Source organism: Balaenoptera musculus, chromosome 6 (genome assembly GCF_009873245.2).
Source record: "Balaenoptera musculus isolate JJ_BM4_2016_0621 chromosome 6, mBalMus1.pri.v3, whole genome shotgun sequence".
NCBI lineage: Eukaryota > Metazoa > Chordata > Mammalia > Artiodactyla > Balaenopteridae > Balaenoptera > Balaenoptera musculus.
In genome coordinates, this window is record NC_045790.1 from 62216807 (window position 1) to 62236319 (window position 19513).

At 35.6% G+C, this 19513-nt stretch overlaps 1 protein-coding gene across 5 annotated transcripts in view; it reads left to right on the plus strand.

Annotated features, from left to right (window-relative positions):
* RFX3 (regulatory factor X3) overlaps positions 1–19513 on the plus strand; it is a 293286-nt gene that overhangs the window by 37075 nt on the left and 236698 nt on the right. Inside the window, exon 2 of one of the 5 annotated variants that reach the window (XM_036854088.1) lies at positions 3240–3307. The exons of 3 other annotated variants lie outside the window; for them this stretch is intronic. Coding sequence is in view for 1 of the 2 variants with exons in the window: in XM_036854087.1 (XP_036709982.1) it covers positions 7723–7729 (7 nt within the window). In the remaining variant the exon portion in view is untranslated. Of the gene's footprint in view, positions 1–3239; positions 3308–7691; positions 7730–19513 lie in introns of all 5 variants that reach the window. One more of the 5 variants, XM_036854087.1, reaches the window with a different exon arrangement.

The window sequence follows — 19513 nt, forward strand, 5'->3', positions numbered from 1 at the left end:
AATAATGAAGCAGATGGGGTTGAAAGAAAAATCAGGCTAAGAATTTGGAACTTAACTGGATAGAGCATAACCAGTAGTGTATATTTTAAAAACTGGATCAAATGTTAAGGTGAAAGAAGTCTTTTACGGAGATTAATCTGGCAGATCTGTGTAGATTAGCAGGGAGTGGTCTGAAGCCAGGTAAACCTGTTTTAATCATCAGAAAGGAAGGATAGGGTGAAGAACCTGGGCTACTAATTCAGAAAGACTTTGGTTAAGATCCTTCTTCTGCCACTCTGTTATTTTCAGCTCATGGATAAGATGAAGATAACTAGCTAGTTGGGTTGTAAGTAACACAAAAGCATGAAAGAGTTTAGTAAAGGTTATGTGCCTCATACTATGCTAGGACCTTCAGTGAGAGGTATTATCAATGCTACTTTTGCTACTACTGCTTCTACTGCCACTACTTTTATAATAATATTTGATGGGCTATAATGAAGATTGAAACTGGTGAACCATAAGTAGAAATAGGATGTAGAAACCAGGCCCATCCTTAACACTGATGGGTGCAAGAGTACAAATGAAAGTTCACTCATTATATTTCTGAATATTTAAATGCTGCAAATCAGTTAACTGTTAAATAAAATGTGCTCTACCTCCTAATTTGACTGATACGGCTTTGTAATGAGGTGGATGATCATTTAGAATTTACAGATTTTTTTAGGAGTTCTGTTCTAGAATATAGTGGCCAAAGGAGAATTGGCCTTCTGTCACCTTGTTCTTCTCCTGTAGTCTACCTCCTTTTGCCCATATCCTAGGTTCTTTGCCATAGCATGTCCACATGCCTATTCCCCAGGCAACCTTGCCTCACCCCTTGCAAGCTATCTCTTGACCGCCCCTTGGGCCTAGAGGTGGGTTTGCCTGCATCTCTGTCTGCCTTGGGGACAATACTTCAGGGCTCTGTATGTAAATTTGGGATCCTGGGAATCTGCTGTGGTAGAGTGCTGAGGAGTCAGAGAGCATGCCCTGGACTCTGCAGACTTCTCACTTCAAGAAGAAGTACCTGGCCAGGGAGCCAAAGTGGGTTCTCTAAAGTGTAAGGCCCAGGGCAGTGACTCTTTTTGCCTGAGTCTCAGGATGGTGCTGGAAGGGATCATCTGACATGGGTGACAAATCAGCAGGATTTGTTTACTATTAGTTGTGGAGTATGAGAAAATGAGTGTGAAAAAAATGAATACCAGGAGAATTATAAAGCCACTGAGAGAGTTAGCATAGTATGTGGGAGCAGATGAGGTGGAACCTGAATACAAAAAACTGTGTTTTGCTTGGCATTGAATACCTAATCAACTTCTAGCACATTGCCAAGCACATAGTAGTGAGTCAATAAATGTTGAAGGGCAAGATGAAGATACTTGGATTATTTGTGCCAGAGATGAGAAGAAAGTCATTGTAGAATATAGAAAGAAACAAGAAAATAAGTTCTTGTGGGGCCAGTGTAGAGTTTTGAGGGAGGGAGCATCTTGCTGTGATTGGCATGGTAGTGAGTGAGCTACCTGTGTGTGTGGACCATGTATATTTAATATTTGTATGTGTGGCGCCTAACATAGTTGCAGTTCTTTTTTAAATAAGTAATTGAATAATATTATATGAGAACAGGCTTTAAGAAATGAATTGGATCTTAAAGTTAAAATGATTAATGGCAAAGACAATTTGTATTATTAGTGATCTGATATGGAGTCTGAGAAACTTGTAATAATTCAAGACATGAAGAGATCCCGAGCAACTGTGTTAGTTTCAGAATGAGGTGGCGAAAGATGTCTTCAAAGAGATTTTACTTGTAACCTGTTTGGAGAGGAGTAGAGGACACAGATAACTGTAGATTAGCTTGAATTTTCTTACTTGATATTCACTCAAGTTAAGTACAGGTGAGGGTGGTTGGAGAAGAGAATCCAAGCTAAAGGACTTGGTAGAATTATCTTAGAAACATCTGATTATGGGTATGTATAACTCATAGTCATTTTGCTCAAAGTTGTTATGAAGTATTTAGTCACTTAATTTATAATAAATATGTACAATAATACCTCATGTCAGAAAATATATGTCATAATGATAATAAGGTAACAGGAAAATCTGATAATAGGGTTAAAATTGCCAAGTTCTTTCTGAGAACTCTGGTGTGTTAATTAGTGTAGATTATTGCATTTTTGCTGTATCTGACTTGTAATCGCCTAAATACACAGCAAACACCTGTGATTACTTTAGTGATCCTTGTCTTGTCATGTTCAAGTAACCCCGAAAATGTGTATTTAGACTGTTCCCTGTTCATATATACTCAGCTGTGCCTGTTTGCTTTGTTATTTTTCTGAGTTTAATGGACCGACATAAAAATTTATGGCAACTGTCACTTAATGTCACCTTTACCTTTAAAGAAAAAAAGAAAACAAACAAAACTAAATCACGCCAGGCAGCTATGATGCTGTTTACAGTTGACTTAATGATCAGAATACTTTGTACGAAATTTATCTCCGATATCATGGGCCAAATTTAGGGCAAAAACGGTATGAACATATATAAACAATATACTTAATTACATTTTTATATGTAAGTGTTACCCTAAATTTAATTTATTAGCCAGTAAAAATCATTAGTTTTAAAATAGCATTGCCCATTTGTCTCTGAACCAAAGATTTCTTTTTAAAATTTCCATAAAACTGAATAATCATGTATATCTTATTAATTTTCTCCAGTTTGTGACCTGTTTGTATGTTGTTTCTGCTTGTTTATTTTTAAGAAATAAATCTTATTTAATTATTTTTAAGGAATGAGCAAAGGTATGTCAGCTGCTAATCCATTCTCACTTTTGCTTCTCTATATCAGGCTGTTCTCAGAACTGGCTGGTCTCTCATCTTCACAATTTAAAAGCATAGGTTTTTTCAAAGAATTCTTCTCTTCATTATTTTCCCTCACTTAAATTTTTCCTGATTATTAGATTAATATGCTTACTTGAATTCTAATTCTTTGAAAAGTAGAAGTTCTCTCTCCTTTTCTGTAAAATCAATGCAACATTTTTTTTTTTTTTTGGCTAAATAGGAAACTTTAAAAAATATAGTTATGCAAAGAAATACTTTAAAAATAATGCATTTGTATGGTAATTAGTATTTATCCACAAATTCAATAATTTAAAATAATCATATATCTTCTAGATATCAAAGAATTAATTTTTAATGTTAACCTAATTCTTCTTGCTTTTAACATTTTAGGCCACTTGGTCATTCTGGCATTTTATGGTAGAGAATACATTGAGTTTGGCTCATGGAAAGAATATGAGGTAATTGATCCATGTTCTCTATAAATTATGAACTAAATGTACACAAAACATAGAGTATTTTAATATGTCAAATACGGGGTCTTATGTCTGAATTTTTTCAATAACTTTTTAAAATGTGAGATTTTGAGATAGGTTTTTCCTTTCTTGATGGTTGACAATAGCTAATATGGTAAGGAACTTTTACTACTTGTATATGTTTAAGACAAAACAGTATTGGAGCTGTTCTTCACATTATATGGTTACAGTTAATATTTTTAAATGCTTCAGATAGCTTATTAGCTCTCTGTGGGGCTATAAAAACCTCAAGAGAACGCCTCCTTCCTATCCACCTCCCTAGCCCACCCGAAGTAGGATTAAAGGCATGCTGCATTGAAAAGTACTAGCAGCTAGCGCAGGAAATAGTGTGAAAGGGCGTTGAGGCTCCTATAATGTGAAATTTCTAGGCCCTTCTCAGGGTGGTCTAATGAAAACAAATATGAGCCTCATATGTTAATCTTTTGCTGTCCCTTTGGTACTCTTGTGTCACCCTGCATGATTCCTGACTTGGGCATTCTAAAATGGCACTCAGCTAAGTGCATATGCCACATTCATATCCATAGTTGTTTCATAGATTACCAAGCATCAAGCCTGTATCAGAATTAGTTCAAATTAAAGATAGTAAAATATAGCAGCTATCCTTATGAAATTCAGCCAATGACATGGGAGTGTGAGAATCAGTGGGTACTAACTATTTAGTAGAGTAATTGGCTAACACACTGCTGATGTCATAATTCCCCTACTCAATAATGGGTTGGTTATGTAAGAAGGTGCAGCAGTTTGGTGTGTGAACTTCTGCTTCCACTACAGCAGTACTTTAAAGAGGCTTTCCATTGGCATTCAGAAAGGTGAAAAGTGCAGAGGTGGTAGTGGGAGGGGCATCAGAGGGATAGGCATAGAGTCTGAGTACATGTAAGCTGTTCATCATCATTGGTCTTTGAGATTATGCTTGTACCCGAATTGAATTACTTTCTTACCTTCCCACACAGTTGGAATGCAACTGAAATGCAGCCCATTCAAGGTGGTAAAACACTGCTCTTTTAACATTTCTTCAGTCTTCAGCTTCTGTGGGACGATAACCATACAATTTGCTGGTTAAGAGACTTAACCAAGACTCAAGAGAAATAAGCTGGAGCTATTTCCTCCATTTCAAACCTGTGGTTTTATAAAAGTCCACCACAGGGTGCACCAAAAATTCCCCTAACCACTTTTCAAAATTTCTTATGTATATAAGGTTGCAGGAAAGATAAAGTAAATAGTTTTATGTCTAAGACCTTTGTAACATGATCTATAACAAAAACTATGCATTTATGTATAGGCGTTATAATTAAAGAGCTATAATCTTTATCACTGATAGTATATTTAAAGAGACTCAGTGCCAACTCTTTCAAATAGTTTTCCTAGGAAGTTTTGCAGCTTTATCATATTTATTAAATCATTTGAGTTGTCTGTATCTAACAAATGAATGATATTCTTTTTCCTTATCATTCATTTTTCATGATTGAGGGCATCTGGTATGGGCATTGATATCATACCTAATAATTGTGAAAGCTCATGTGGGCCTAGAGAAAAGAGTGTCCATAGTGTACTTCGATTAAAAATGCTTGCAAATAATGTTTATTAAAAATAGGTTAGTGGAAATTTAAAATAAAAAACCAGTGGATATTTTGGTGGAGTCCTTCTTTTGGGTAAGTTGTAGGAGATGAACTTAACTTGAATTATCCTGAAAAGTCATAGAAAACAAGTCTATATGTGCTGCCCTTCCCACTTTTTCCTTTTAATCTGACTTTTGGGCTTTCATTTTGATAGCCTTAAACTCCTTTGTTATATGTGAAATAAGTAAGTTGTCTTGGGAAGGGGAGGGGTAGGGAGGGAAAAGTGTTTTTACTTATTGCATAGCATATGGGCCGTTAATTGTAATATACTTTATATTTACATCGTAGATCACACTTTATAAGGTTCTTTTGTATGTACAGCATCTTATCTAACTTTCCTCCTGACCAGTTATATGGGACCATATAATGGATAGGAAAGCCGAGTCCAAGAGAGGTTAAGAAACACCTTTGAAAACTGTTGCACAGCAAGTAGTTGGAAGATCTAGCATGTGCACCCAGATCTTGTGACTCTTAATCCAGTGTTCCTGTCCACTACATTAGTAATTTGCAAATTGTATTTTCCAATCAAAGAAGTTCTTCAGGAGCTGCCTTGGGGAATGTTGGTGGCTGCAGAGCAGGTCCATTTTTGTCTCTTTTTCTTTTGAGGCTCTGAGTAGTATTTCATTAGAAGTAAGCTTTTAGAGCCACTGCTCTGTACTGTTTTTTCTTTGTGCAAGGACTAAAGAGAAGCAAACTATATCCCTCTAAGTTACAATCAAGGCTGTATACCTCTTGTCCTGCTGGCATTGTGGATCTAGAAATAAGAATTAGACTGTTGGCATTTTCCTTACTTCTGTTCCTTGTCAACTAAGTACTTACTGAATATGTACTGAACACAGTATGCAGGATGCACAAGTTACTAGCTTTTTACCAGGGCCAATGACAATTGGTTTTAAAATAGTAATATAGTTTTTGTAAAAATTAAAATAGAAACTGTTCATATTAAACATATTATATCTTGGTCATAAAGTGACATTAATAAGCATCACCATTTTTATACAATTTAAAATATTGCTTGTACTTAATAATCCCAAGGCTGGTAGTTAAGCATATTTGTTCTTAAAAGTAATTTTCTTAGGCTACTATCTATGTATAGAGTCTTGAAAATTCTAGATTGTAGTAGCATTTATGAGTAATGCTAATAGTGTCACAGAATGGTTCCTTCATCATATTATAGAATTCTAGAGTCTTTGATAATAATGGATTCCAAAATATGTTTTCACCTTACCCAAGTATGCAATTAAGCCTTATTGTATTGTAACAATCTATGAAATTACATATCTGCATATAGAAAATAAATTCCATCAGTGGTCAACAAAAACATCATGAAATTTAATAATGGTTAAAAGTTTATCACACAAATTCAAGATAAGAGTAATTGTTATGGAAGCAACCTAAGTGTCCATTGACAGATGAATGGATAAAGAAGATGTGGCACATATATACAATGGAATATTACTCTGCCATAAAAAGAAACGAAATTGAGTTATTTGTAGTGAGGTGGATGGACCTAGAGTCTGTCGTACAGAGTGAAGTAAGTCAGAAAGAGAAAAACAAATACCGTATGCTAACACATATATATGGAATCTAAAAAAAAAAAAAAAAGGTTCTGAAGAACCTAGGGACAGGACAGGAATAAAGACACAGATGTAGAGAATGGACTTGAGGACCCGGGGAGGGGGAAGGGTAAGCTGGGACGAAATGAGAGCGTGTCATGGACATATATACACTACCAAAAGTAAAATAGCTAGTGGGAAGCAGCTGCATAGCACAGGGAGATCAGCTCGGTGCTTTGTGACCACCTAGAGGGGTGGGATAGGGAGGGTGGGAGGGAGACACAAGAGGGAGAGGATATGGGGATATATGTATATGTATAGCTGATTCACTTTGTTATAAAGCAGAAACTAACACACCATTGTAAAGCAATTATACTCCAATAAAGATGCTAAAAAAAAAGAATAATTGTTAGACTCATATCATAGCATTGTACACATTTAATGTATCAACAGTTTTGTACTTTTTATTTAAAAAAATTTTTATTGAGATATAGTTGATGTATAATATTATATAAGTAACAGGTGTACAACATTATGATTCACAATTTTTAAAGGTTATACTCCATTTATAGTTATTATAAAATATTGGCTGTATGCCCTATGTTGTACAATATATCCTTGTAGCTTATTTATTTCATACATAATAGTTTGTACCTTTTAACACCCTTACCCCATTTTGTCCCTCCCCTTCCCTCTCCCCACTGGTAACCACTAGTTTGTTCTCTGTATCTGTGAGTCTGTTTCCTTTTTGTTATATTCACTAGTTGTATATTTTAGATTCCACATAGAGTGACATCATACAGTATTTGTCTTTCTCTGTCTGACTGACTTCACTTAGCATAATGCCCTCCAAGTCCACCCCTGCTGTTGCAAATGGCAAAACTTCATTCTTTTTTTCTGGAGTATTACTTTTCTTAAACTTAGCCATTGAGCTCTTAGTTTAGAGTGCTAAACTAAACACTCTAAACTGGTAATGTTTGACTGTTTTCTCCACAGTTCATTCTGAACATGGAACAATTAGAGAGGCACTGAAAAGGGCAGCAAAAATGGATATTGGCAGGAGTGAGGAAGGATTCAAGAAGCGTGGGGGAATCTGTTTTCAAATTTACTTGTATTTCTCTTTATTTTTTATTACAGAATTTCAGCTAAAAATCAATAAAGCAACAAAATGACAGGTATGTTAGATCCTTAAGTTATCTCCTTGAAAGACAGACATAAGTAGAATGAGCTTGAATTATAGGAAGGACGATTTTAATTTGTCATAAAGCAGATATTCCCTTAAAGTGAGTGGCAATAGAGGGATATTTGGGATGTCATACTCTATAAAGATCTTTAAGACTGGAATAGTTATCTATTCAACTAAATATATGTTTTATCCTTGAAGTCTCTACCAAGCTGAAGGTTCTTTTAGCTGAAGCTGTTAATTGCTAATTGCTGGAAATTAGCTAATTAATTAGCTAATTAATTAGCTAATTAAGCTGCTAATTGCTTGGAAATGTATGCAATATGTATATACTTCTCTTATAACTAAATATGATATATGTAGTTTATGGAGATCCTTATATTATTTTTCAGAGATAAATTAAGATAAAAATTGCAAGTACATTTCAAATTTGGGATTATAGAAAGAACTAAAGTGTCCTTAATCTGAGAGGTAATATATATCCCATATTATTATTATTAAAAAAATATTTCATTGCTAAAAAATGCTAACCATTATCTGAGCCTTCAGTGAGTCATAATCTTTTTGCTGGTAGAGCATAGAAGGTCTTGCCTTGATGTTGATTGTTGCTACTGGTCAGGATGGTTGTTGCTAAAGGTTGCGGTGGCTGTGGCCATTTCTTAAAATAAGACAACAGTGAAGTTTACCACCATTGATTGCCTCTTCCTTTCAAAAAGGATTTCTCTGTAGCATACAAGGCTGTTTGGTAGCATTTTACCCACAGTAGAACTTCTTTCAAAATTGGAGTCAGTCCTTTCAAAACCTGCCATTACTTTATCAACTAAGTTTATATACTGTTCTGAATCCTTAGTTGTCATTTCAACTATTTTCATAGTGTCTTCACCAGGAGTAGATTCCATCTCAAGAAACTACTTTCTCTGCTCATCCGTAAGAAGCAACTCCTCCTCTGTTCAAGTTTTATCATGAGATTGCAGCAATTCAGCCACATCTTCAGGCATCACTTCTAGTTCTCTTGCTATTTCTGCCACATCTGCATTTAATTCCTCTACTGAAATCTTGAACCCCTCAAAGTCATCCATGAGGGTTGGGATCAACTTCTTCTAAATTCCTGTCAGTGTTGATATTTTGACCTCTTCCCATGAATCATGAATGTTCTTAATGGCATCTAGGATGGTTAGTCCTTTCCAGAAGGTTTTCAGTTGACTTGGACCAGATCCATCAGAGGAATCACTATCTATGGCAGCTATAGCCTTATGAAATACATTTCTTAAATAATAAAACTTGAACGTTGAAATTACTCTTTGATTCATAGGCTGCACAATGGATGTTGTATTAGGAGGCATGGAAACATCCTTAATCTTGTTGTATATCTCCATCAGAGGTCTTGGGTGAGCAGGTGCATTATCAATGAGCAGTCATATTTTGAAAAGAATCTTTTTTCTGAGCAGTAGGCCGCCACAGTGGGCTTAAAATATTCAGTAAACCATGTTGTAAACAGATGTGCTGTCATCCAGGCTTTGTTCCATTTATAGAGCACAGGCAGAGGAGATTTAGCATAATTCTTAAGGGCTAGGATTTTCAGAATGGTAAATGAGCATTGGCTTCAACAAAGTCACCAGCTGCATTAGCCCCTAACAAGAGAGTCAGCCTGTCCTTTGAAGCTTTGAAGTCAGGCATTGACTTCTCTTCTCTAGCTATGAAAGTCCTAGATGGCATCATCTTTCATTATAAGGCTGTTTTGTCTACATTGAAAATTTTTTGTTTAGTGTAGCCACCCTCTTGAATTAGCTAGATCTTCTGGATAACCTAATGCAGCTTCCGCATCAGCACTTGCTGCTTTGTTCACCTTGCGCTTTTATGTTACTGAGGTGGCTTCTTTCCTTAGGCCTCAGGAACCAACCTCTGCTAGCTTCAAACTTCTCTTCTGCCGCTTCTTCACCTCTCAACTTTCATAGAATTGAAGAGAGTTAGGGCCTTATTCTGGATTAGACTTTGGCTTAAAGGAATGTTGTAGCTGGTTTGATTTTCTCTCCAGACCAGTAAAACTTTTTCCATATTAGCATGAAGGCTGTTTCACTTTTAATTTGTGTGTTCCCTTTTAATTTGTGTGTTCACATTTAATTTCCTTCAAGAACTTTTCCTTTGTATTTACCACTTGGCTACTTGTTTGGTGCAAGAGGCCTAGTTTTCGGCCTGTCTTGGCTTTTGGCATTCCTTCCTCACTAAGCTTAACCATTTCTAGCTTTTGATTTATTTATCTTTTTAATGACATTTTTTTTGATGAGGACCATTTTTTTTAAGTCTTTATTGAATTTGTTACAATATTGCTTCTGTTTTATGTTTTGGTTTTTTGGCCTCGCGGCATGTGGGATCTTAGCTCCCCGACCAGGGATCGAACCCACACCCCTTACATTGGAAGGCTAAGTCTCAACCACTGGTCCTCCAGGGAAGTCCTGCTAGCTTTTGATTTAAAGCGAGAGATGTGTGACTCTTCCTTTCACATGAATACTTAGAGGCCATTGTAGGGTTTAACTGGACTAATTTCAGTATTGTTGTGTCTCAAGAAATAGGGAGGCTCGAGGAGAGGGAGAGAAAGAGATGGCGGAATGGCTGGCTGCTGGAGCAGGCAGAACACACACAAAATTTGTCAGTTAAGTTCACCATCTTGTATGGGTGTGGTTCATGGTGCCCCAAACAATTACAGCAGTAACATCAAAGATCACTGATTGCAGATCACCATAACAAATATAATAATAAAAAAGTTTGAAATATTGTAAGAATTACCAAAATGTGACACAGAGACACAAAGTGAGCACGTGCTGTTGGAAAAACAGCGCCAACAGACTTGCTTGACGCAGGGTTGCCGCAAACCTTCAATTTGTAAAAAACGCAGTATCTCCACATGCAGTAAAGCAAAGCACAATAAAACAAGGTATGCCTGTAGTTCCCTTCATTCCCCCATAAGTCTTAATGTTTGTTTAGGAGTTTGGATCAGGAAAACCAATAGAACAGGGAGGGGATTAAGGGGCAAATTGAACTTCAGTCATTTGGGATAAAGATTCAACATACTTCTTGCATTTACTATTTAACTTCTCAAATTTCGCTTTGTCCTGCGGCGGTTTTGGTCCTACCTTGAGCAAAAGCTTCAATATCAGACTCACTCTTAGGAAGAAAGCCATATGGAGTTGTAAGTAGGAAACCACAGGTGAAGCAGAAAATATTAAATGTCTTCAGATTTTAACTTCTGGAAAACTCACTTTTATCGAAAGGAAGTAAATGTTTACTTAAAAGTTCAGTGTGACAGATGCATTAGTTTCTTGGAATTTATGGTCAGTCAACTCTCTGTTTTAATTAGCATAATTGTCTTAGGTTCCCTTCTGACTACTATTCACCCCTATCCTTCCTGCTCCACCCCCTACTCCCCAGCTATCCTACATTATCTTCACTTCTGAATTTCTAAAGGCTCTGCAAATAGCCAGTTTCCCTAAGTTTGTGGTAAAACTAATTTAGCTGCAAAACCTGAACAAAATGAGGTGAGGTACTTAAGGGTCTTTCTTTACCCCACTCTTTGAACATTCATTCATTTAGCTGCAGAAGTGTTAATGTGAATGATTATGGGTTGCTGCCCCAGATCCATCTGCAGTGTTGTGTATGGTATTGCTTTCTAAAATTAAAAAAATTCTGAGTCATGTGACATATCTGAGCCAGTGGCTTCCAGTAGGGGGTTGTGAATCTGTTTCATTATTCCATTTTATAGATGAGAAGACTATGCTAGAAGAAAGTAAATTACCAAGGTTTGAATGGTATATTAAGATGTTAAGTAAATTATTCAGGTAATGCATAGTAAAGCCAAATTTAAACCCAGCAGTCTTATACCAGAGCCCATACTCTTAAACTACAAGGCTGTTTGGCCACCCAGTTGCCAAGGCAAGATTGAGCTTAGTTGGCACCAGTATGCATGTCTTGAGTTGACATAATTACTAATCTTTACTAATATAAGGAGGCATATACCTAAATATCTGTAATGGAAGATAATCTCCTTATAATTTGTATGTGAGTATGGACTATTAAGCTTTTCTACATATTTGGGTATAGATATGTCTGATCATAGATTTCCCCTAGGTATATTGGAGCCCAGCCACAAAGGCTTGTCTCAGATTGAGGTAGAAAACTGTCTAGTTTCTCCATTGTCCATCCTCATTATTTTATATTATCTATATCTCACTAAGCGCTAGAAATTGTTGTTTTGACTTTTTTCAACAAATTATTAATGCCTCTATGTTGTAGGCTAGAAATACAACGTTGAACAAGAAAATCATGGTCCCTTTCTCAGCAGGGGACACTTGTCATTGTGGATGGGACAGTTCTTGGTGGGTTATCCTATGTTGTAGCATGTTTTAGCGACTGTGGACCAAAATGGCATTAGAACCACTTCCCCTCCCCAACCACTGTGACACCAGAATGACCCCAAAGGTTTCCAAAGTCATCAGGTAAGGGATGGTGGGATGGTGTAGTGGTTTATCTTGATGTTATTCATACTCAGCCTTGAGGATAGTAGCTGCCCACTTGTCCATGCACTATCCAAGTTGAATAATTGATTTTAAGCATTTCTTTTTCTAGAATACTGGCTTCATGCAAATAAATAGAGCTGAGAGAGCTACAAAGCAAATAACTAAACTGATTACACTCCGGGTACAATGGCTAAACTGAAAAGCAAGATTAGTTGTGGATAATCTTACCAGTGGCTAATTGAGAATTCTCCTTATACTGTAAATAACGAGCGTAAGTTAATAAACTCCCAAGTTAACATACCAAGATGATGCTATATTTTTTTAAGCTATAGAATCTAAGTCTCTAGGACTTTATATATGCAAATTATTTCTTAAAGACATACAGCACATTTATGCTAAGTATATTTTGTAGCACAAACATTTCTGCTTTGCTTGTATTTTTTTAAGAGAAATTTTTAACAAAATTACAAATTTAAATAATTTGTAAATAGAAACAACTATGAAGGATTTATGACTTGAATTTGTCATTTGAAAGAGGAATAAAAATAAATTTTCATTCAGTGTCCATATTAACTGCCTTTTAATCAGTATTTTATATTAAAAGTAATAACATTTGGAAGTTTACAGAGCCTCAGGCTTATGACAGTTGACATTTAAATGACAATAATTTTATTGTATTATGATTACAAAAATTATTTATATGCTATAAAACATTCAGAAAATCCAGAAAGGTACAAAGAAGGGAGTAAAAAAAATATCATTCTGCTCAAAGCTTACTACACATCTGCTCACAAGATTATTATTATCATCTTCTGAGAATTTCTGTCAGTGAGTATGTATGTGCTCACTCTGGCATTCTTGGGTGTGCTTCTCTCCACATATGTGCACGCTCCCTCTCCCTTACAAACACAAAAATACATGCACTTTCTCTTAAAAGTTGGGTCATCCAATTTGTTTTTTAAGTTTGACACTCATATCTTTTCATGATAGTAAATAACATTTTATGCATTCTTATTGGCATATCTACTTAAGCAGCTCTCTAGCTAGACATTTAGGTGGTATCCTGTATTTTGGGTTTATGATTAATTATTGTATGTACACCTTGTGCATCATCCAATTATTTTCTTCATATGAGTTTTTAGGAATAGAATTGCTGGGTAGAAGGCTGGGTACATGTTCAGTGTTTTTATCAAACACCAAATTGCTGTCTAGACAGGTCATACCATTTCATACTTCCAACACTAACACTTTAATGTTTTGTTTCTTTGCATGCTCTCTGATACTAGGTGTGATCAGTCTTTGTAATTTTTTTTTGTATTTTTGCCAGTCTGATAGTTGAAAAAAATCTCACTCATATTTGCTTTTCTTTGATAACTAATGGCATATTTTTTTAAAGTATATTAGCCATTTGTATTTCTTTTGCTGATTGTCCACTTATATCGTTAGCACACTTTCCTATTGGGTAGTGTCTTCTCTTCCTCCTCCTTCCTTCTTTTATATTTCGAGATTTCTTCATAATATAAGGATGTGAACTTTTATTTGTGATTCGTACTCTACGTATTTTGCCATTTAAAGATATTTGCTATTTTTCTCTTTTTGGTTTTGTTTTAGAAATATTTTACTATGTAAATGTATACCTTTTTTTTTCAATTGGTATTCTTACATTATAATTAGACCATTATAACTCATGATTCAGTAGATGGATTAAAGATTAGATATTTTAAAAAATGAAGGTACTTTTCTGATTGGAAACCATTTTGCAGATGAGGAAGGTGATGAATTGCTCATGTTAATTAGATATGTTTGCTGTAATTCCAGTTTCAGCTGCATATAAAAAAAGAATTGTGAGAGAGATATTTTGATGTAGTTAGTTGTAGTTACTTTAAAGCCAGATAGTCCTGGCTTTGTTTATTTTTCTTTAATTTAGATGAGAAATACTTATCAAGCACCTATTATACATTAAACATTCAAAATGGATTTTCCACTTATTAGCTGTGTGACTGTTGGCAAGTTACTCTAAGTAGTCAGTTTCTTGACTCAGTTTATTTATTTGTAAAAGAGGGATAATAACTACTTTGTTGAGTTATTGTAAGGGTTAGTTATAGTTTAGTTGAAGTATTTAGCAGCACCTGACATATAATTAGACAACAATAAATCATTAGTATTATTGTTTTTATTCTTTATAGTAACAATACATAATTTTAGCCCATTACTATATATAATACCGTTGCTGTGGTAGTAATTTAGCATATGAGGTAATTAACTATGATTATTATAATTTTATTAATAGAGAGAATGGAGCCTAGCTAGACTGACTATACTGAGGATCCTGTCAGATAAATATTACTTCCTTATATTTGTATAGCAGTTTCGTTTTCAGAGCTCTTTCTCATTTCTTGTTTTATTTGCTCTCTACAGTCTTCCAGTAAGAAAAGCAGGGCCTGTATAATTTTCCATTTTGCAATTGAGGAGCTGAGGCTTGTAGAGAATGACAGACTTGTCCAAGGTCATATGGCTTATAAGTGGTTAATCAGGTTCATTTCCTTCCACCTATAGTTAAGATTCTCACTGAACCTAGATTGACCTTCAGTATGGGAAAGAACAGAGAATAGAATCTGACTATAATTGACGAGTCTTCATTTAACTTTAGCCATTTTATAGTTTCTTGTGTTTGCTCCCATTCCAGTCATCTGAACATTGGCTTTAATGTTTTAGTAGTCTATTATGTTGATGGTGGTTACAATGAACCACATCTCTGGGTATTCACACGCTTGTGAAGTCTCTTTCCTTTCAATGTGGACTGGGCCTGTAGCTTATTTTAACAGACAGAATGCAACAGAATTAGAGGTGTCTGAAGTCTGGGCATAAGCCTTAAGAAAGCCAGGTAGCTTTTGCTTTTATGTTTCTGGGAGACCTGAACCATTATGTCAGAAATCTGGCTACCTTCCTAGAGAGACCATGTGGAAATGAGGCCACATGGAGACAGGGAGAGGGAGACAGGAAGAGAGGGAGAGAGAGGGGGAGGGGGGGGGAGAGAGAGAGAGGCTCTGAGGTAACATGGAGACAGAAGCCCTGTCACCCTAATCCTAGTATTCTAGCTGAGCCCAGTTCCTACCTGCCAGCTGAAAGCAATTGTGTGAGTGACCACCAGCAAGACGAGCAGAAGAACTAGCTGAGCCAGCCCAGGTTGCAGAATTATGAGCAAAAAACATAGTTTTTGTTTTTGTTTTTGTTTTTTTGAGCAATAAGTTTTGTAGTGGTTTGTTACACAGTAATAGAAAAGCCAGAGAAGCATGACAATGTACTTGAAAATAAAAGTCTTGCTAAACGGTGTTTCCCTTTCTTGGCCTATTTTGACAGTTTTGGTCTTTTTCTGGTTTGCTAATGTCAGGCAGTGTTGAAGAGAGAGAATAGTAATGAATAATTTTTCCTTTCCAGAAGCTCATCTTACTGAACCTTTAAGTACACAGGTTTGGCTGATACTTGGGTAAACCTGAGGTAAACCCAGTCTCTCTGTGCTGAGTCTCTTCAGAGAAATCTCAGGAGATTGGGCTGCTTCCTATTTTCAGGTCTCTGATTCTTCTTCTCTGTTGAATTTCCTGCTCCCAGTCTTTTGTGACTCTCTTTATCCCTGTCAGAGTTGAATTGGATTTGGCCTAGGTTAGCCAGCTAAGAAAAGATGGCGTAGTCTTTCTTCCTCTCTTGAACTTGTTTCTGTTGTCCACAAAGACTTGGGAGGCCTTTTGGGGCTGAGAGTAAAACTAAGACATGGACTCACCTCAGTTTCTGATCATTTACATATTACTTAACAGGAAAGATATGCTGCAGTGAAACATTACTCGTGCAGTTTATCTTTTGCCTCTCGTAGGCCAATTTCTTCCTATTTAACTATAAATACTGCATATTTTATTTTCCCATATAATTAAAATTATAAAATTATAAAAATAAAAAAATTGCAAAATGTTTTGTAAGTTTCTGCCAGAGATGAGAACCAGTGAACTAAACGCTTATAAGAATAATTTTTTAAAAACAATTTTGTTGTTGTTAAAAATGCTTTTTTGTTTTAAAAAAAATACATGAAGATAGATTTAAAATATTACAAAGCTTGATTGGCTTCCAAATCGCTGGAGTGAGGGCCTCAGTGTACTCCCTCTCCCTCTAACACAACAAAAACGCAAAACAACTAAAATCAACCATTTCAGAATTCTGGCAATTGATCAAAGCCAGAGAATGAACTGAAAATTGTCTATCCAAGAGAAGACTACTGAACCTTGAGATGACAGTGGCATCTAACTTGTGCCCACTCCCATTCTCCCTCCTTCCCCAGCTTGTGGTATAGCAGAAACTGGCAGCATTGCAGACAGTGGAGAGATCTGACCACTTTTGGAGATCCATGAAAAGCACCATCCCTAGATCACAGTTAATATTTTGTCTGAACTTGTATCTCCCTGGGAAAACTCAGTTCTCAGAGAGTGATTGGCTATTGATTTGACTTAGAGCTCAGCTCAGCTGGGGGAAGAAAATGCCTACCCCCTGGGCTTTACTGAAACAATAGCAACTGTTGGCAACATCTCCACTGTTTAAGGCTGTGATTTCAGGTGGGGCAAACAAGAGCCTGGCCAGGAATGTAGAAGGAAATCCTGGAGGATTAGCCAACCATAGGGAACTTTGAAAAGCTCCAACATATTTGTAGATATCTAAAAGATTGCAGATGTGCAAGGCTGTGCATATGCCCAGGAAAGACCTGGGAAAGGAGAGGATCCACCTCTGGCTGACCTTGAGGCTCTGTGCAAGAAGGAAGTGAAAGCTAGGGCTGTCTTACAAGCTACCAGAAGTTTGAAGGTGTGGCTTCTCATGAAGGTTCCTTTGGCTTTGGCAAAGGGTGGAAGATATACAGGCAAGGCATTTAAGGAAATCTTCTGACCAATCACTGGTTGACCACTAAATTATACTGATCCAGGAAGCCAGGCTTAAAAACAAAAACTTAGAAGAATACTCAGTGGCCACATAATACAGAGACTACAGAATTAGTTCATGAAAGTGCTAAACAAATAAGCAGCACCAAGAAAAAGAAGAGAACTAGCGAGAAAAAATCTTAGTGGGTCAGTGTAGAAGATTCTGCTACCAGAATTGTTAAAATACATTATCTAGATAGCTTGATAACTATCTAGTTAAATAGATAGTTTCGGATATCCAAATAGATATCTGAAACTATCCAAAATGTCTAGTTTTCAACACAAAAATTATGAGAAATAGAAAAGTATGCTACATACATGGGAAAAAAGTGAAAAACTAGCTAACAGGAAAGTGTCCCTGTGGGCCTAGATTTGGACTTAATAGACAAAGACTTTAAGTCAGCTGTTGTAAATATGTTTAAAGAACTAAATGAAACCATGTCTAAAGAATTAAAGGAAAGTGTGAAATTGATATGTTACCAAAGAGAATATCAATAAGCATAGAAATTATTTTAAAAGAACCATATAGAAATTTTGGAGTTTAAAAGTATGATAACTAAGTGAAAAATTTACCAGAGGGGCTCAATAACTGATATGAGTTGGTAGAAGAAAATATTAGTCAACTTGAATGTAACTCAATAGAGATTATCCAGTGTGAGGAGTAGAAAGATAATGAAAATGAACAGAGCTTCAAGAGACCTATGGGACACCTCAAGTGTACCAACACACACATAATGGGATAATGGGAGTCCCAGAAGAAGAGCAAAAAAAAAAAAAAAAAAAAAAGAAGCAGAAAGAATGTTAAAAGAAATGACAGAAAACTTCCCAAACTTGCTGAAAAAATACTAATTGACACATTAAAGAAACTTAGTGTACTCCAAGTAGAATAAACCCATCATAGTCAAATCATAGTCGAATTTAGACATCATAGTTAAATTTACGAAAGTGAAAGACAAAGAACTCTTGAAAACATGCAGAGAAAAACAAGATCAATAGCTGACTTCTTCTCAGAAACCACGGACGCTGGAAGACATTTTCAAAGTTGAAGGAAAAAAGCTGTCAACCAGGAATTATGTATCTAGCTAAAATCTCCTTCAAAGATGAAGGAGAAATTGACACAAATAAACAAAAACTGAGAGTCTGTCACTAGCAAATGTGCCCTATAAGAAGTATTAAAGGGAGTCCTTCAAGTTGAAACAAGAAGACACTAGGCAGTAAACTTAAATCCACATGAAATAAAGAACAGTGGTAAAGTTAACTACATAGGTATTATGAAAGACATAATATAAAAATACATATAGATGCATTTTTCTTTGTAACTTATCATGTTTTAAAAGACAACTGCATAAAGCAATAATAATAAAACTGTTGATGGGTTTATAACACATAGAGATGTAGTTTGACAATAATAATAAAAAAGAAGGCAAGGGAACAGAGGCATATTGGAGGAAAGTTTTAAATTATTATTGAAATTAGGTTAGTATAAATCTAGACTAGAATGTTTTAAATTAAAATGCTAATTGTAATTTCCAGAGCAGCCACTAAGAAAACAAGTCAAAAAATTATAGTGAAAGAAACAACAAGGGAATGAAAAAGATACACTAGAAAATATCTACTTAACACAAAAGAAGGCAGGAAATGAGAAAAAAAAGATATTACAGAGCTCAAATATACCCTTAAAGAGTAGAAGTTACAATGTGTAATTTCCATGTAAAATAATATGTTTATATAATCTTTAAGGAATGTTACCAGTAGAGAAAATTGGTCAATGGATCCTCTTTGGGGCTTAATTTTTTGATACGATTGGATACTTATCAATAGATTTTTAAAATATGGTATAAGAAAAATGCACCAAAGTGAGGTCAATGTGAAAAGATTCCATTAACCCTGGGTTCTTAAAATGTAGCTTTGTTTCCCTGGAAATGAAACAGTAATGTATGGAAATGAGAGATTCTCTTTATTTTGTTTCTGAAAGTTTGGGTATGGAAAATTTAGTTCTTCCCCTTCCTCTAAATATGGAAAAGAAACGATGAGAAAAATGCTTTGGAGAAGAGAGGAGATCATGGGAAAAAGGCATCTGGAGATAAATGCACATAGGAGAGGGTTGTCAAAAAGAAAAATGTTCTGGACAGAATATTTCAGAAGTCTTGAGAGGTATTTCTGCCTGCATTTTCCATATATTGTTGATTCTGTTCTCCATGGGTGCCCAGCCCAAATGCATATGTGATCTCATAACAAGGATTGTTCATTGTTCAAGCAGCCACACTTATAATGTCTTACATATGCCTTCAGAAAATAAAACCCATGTTT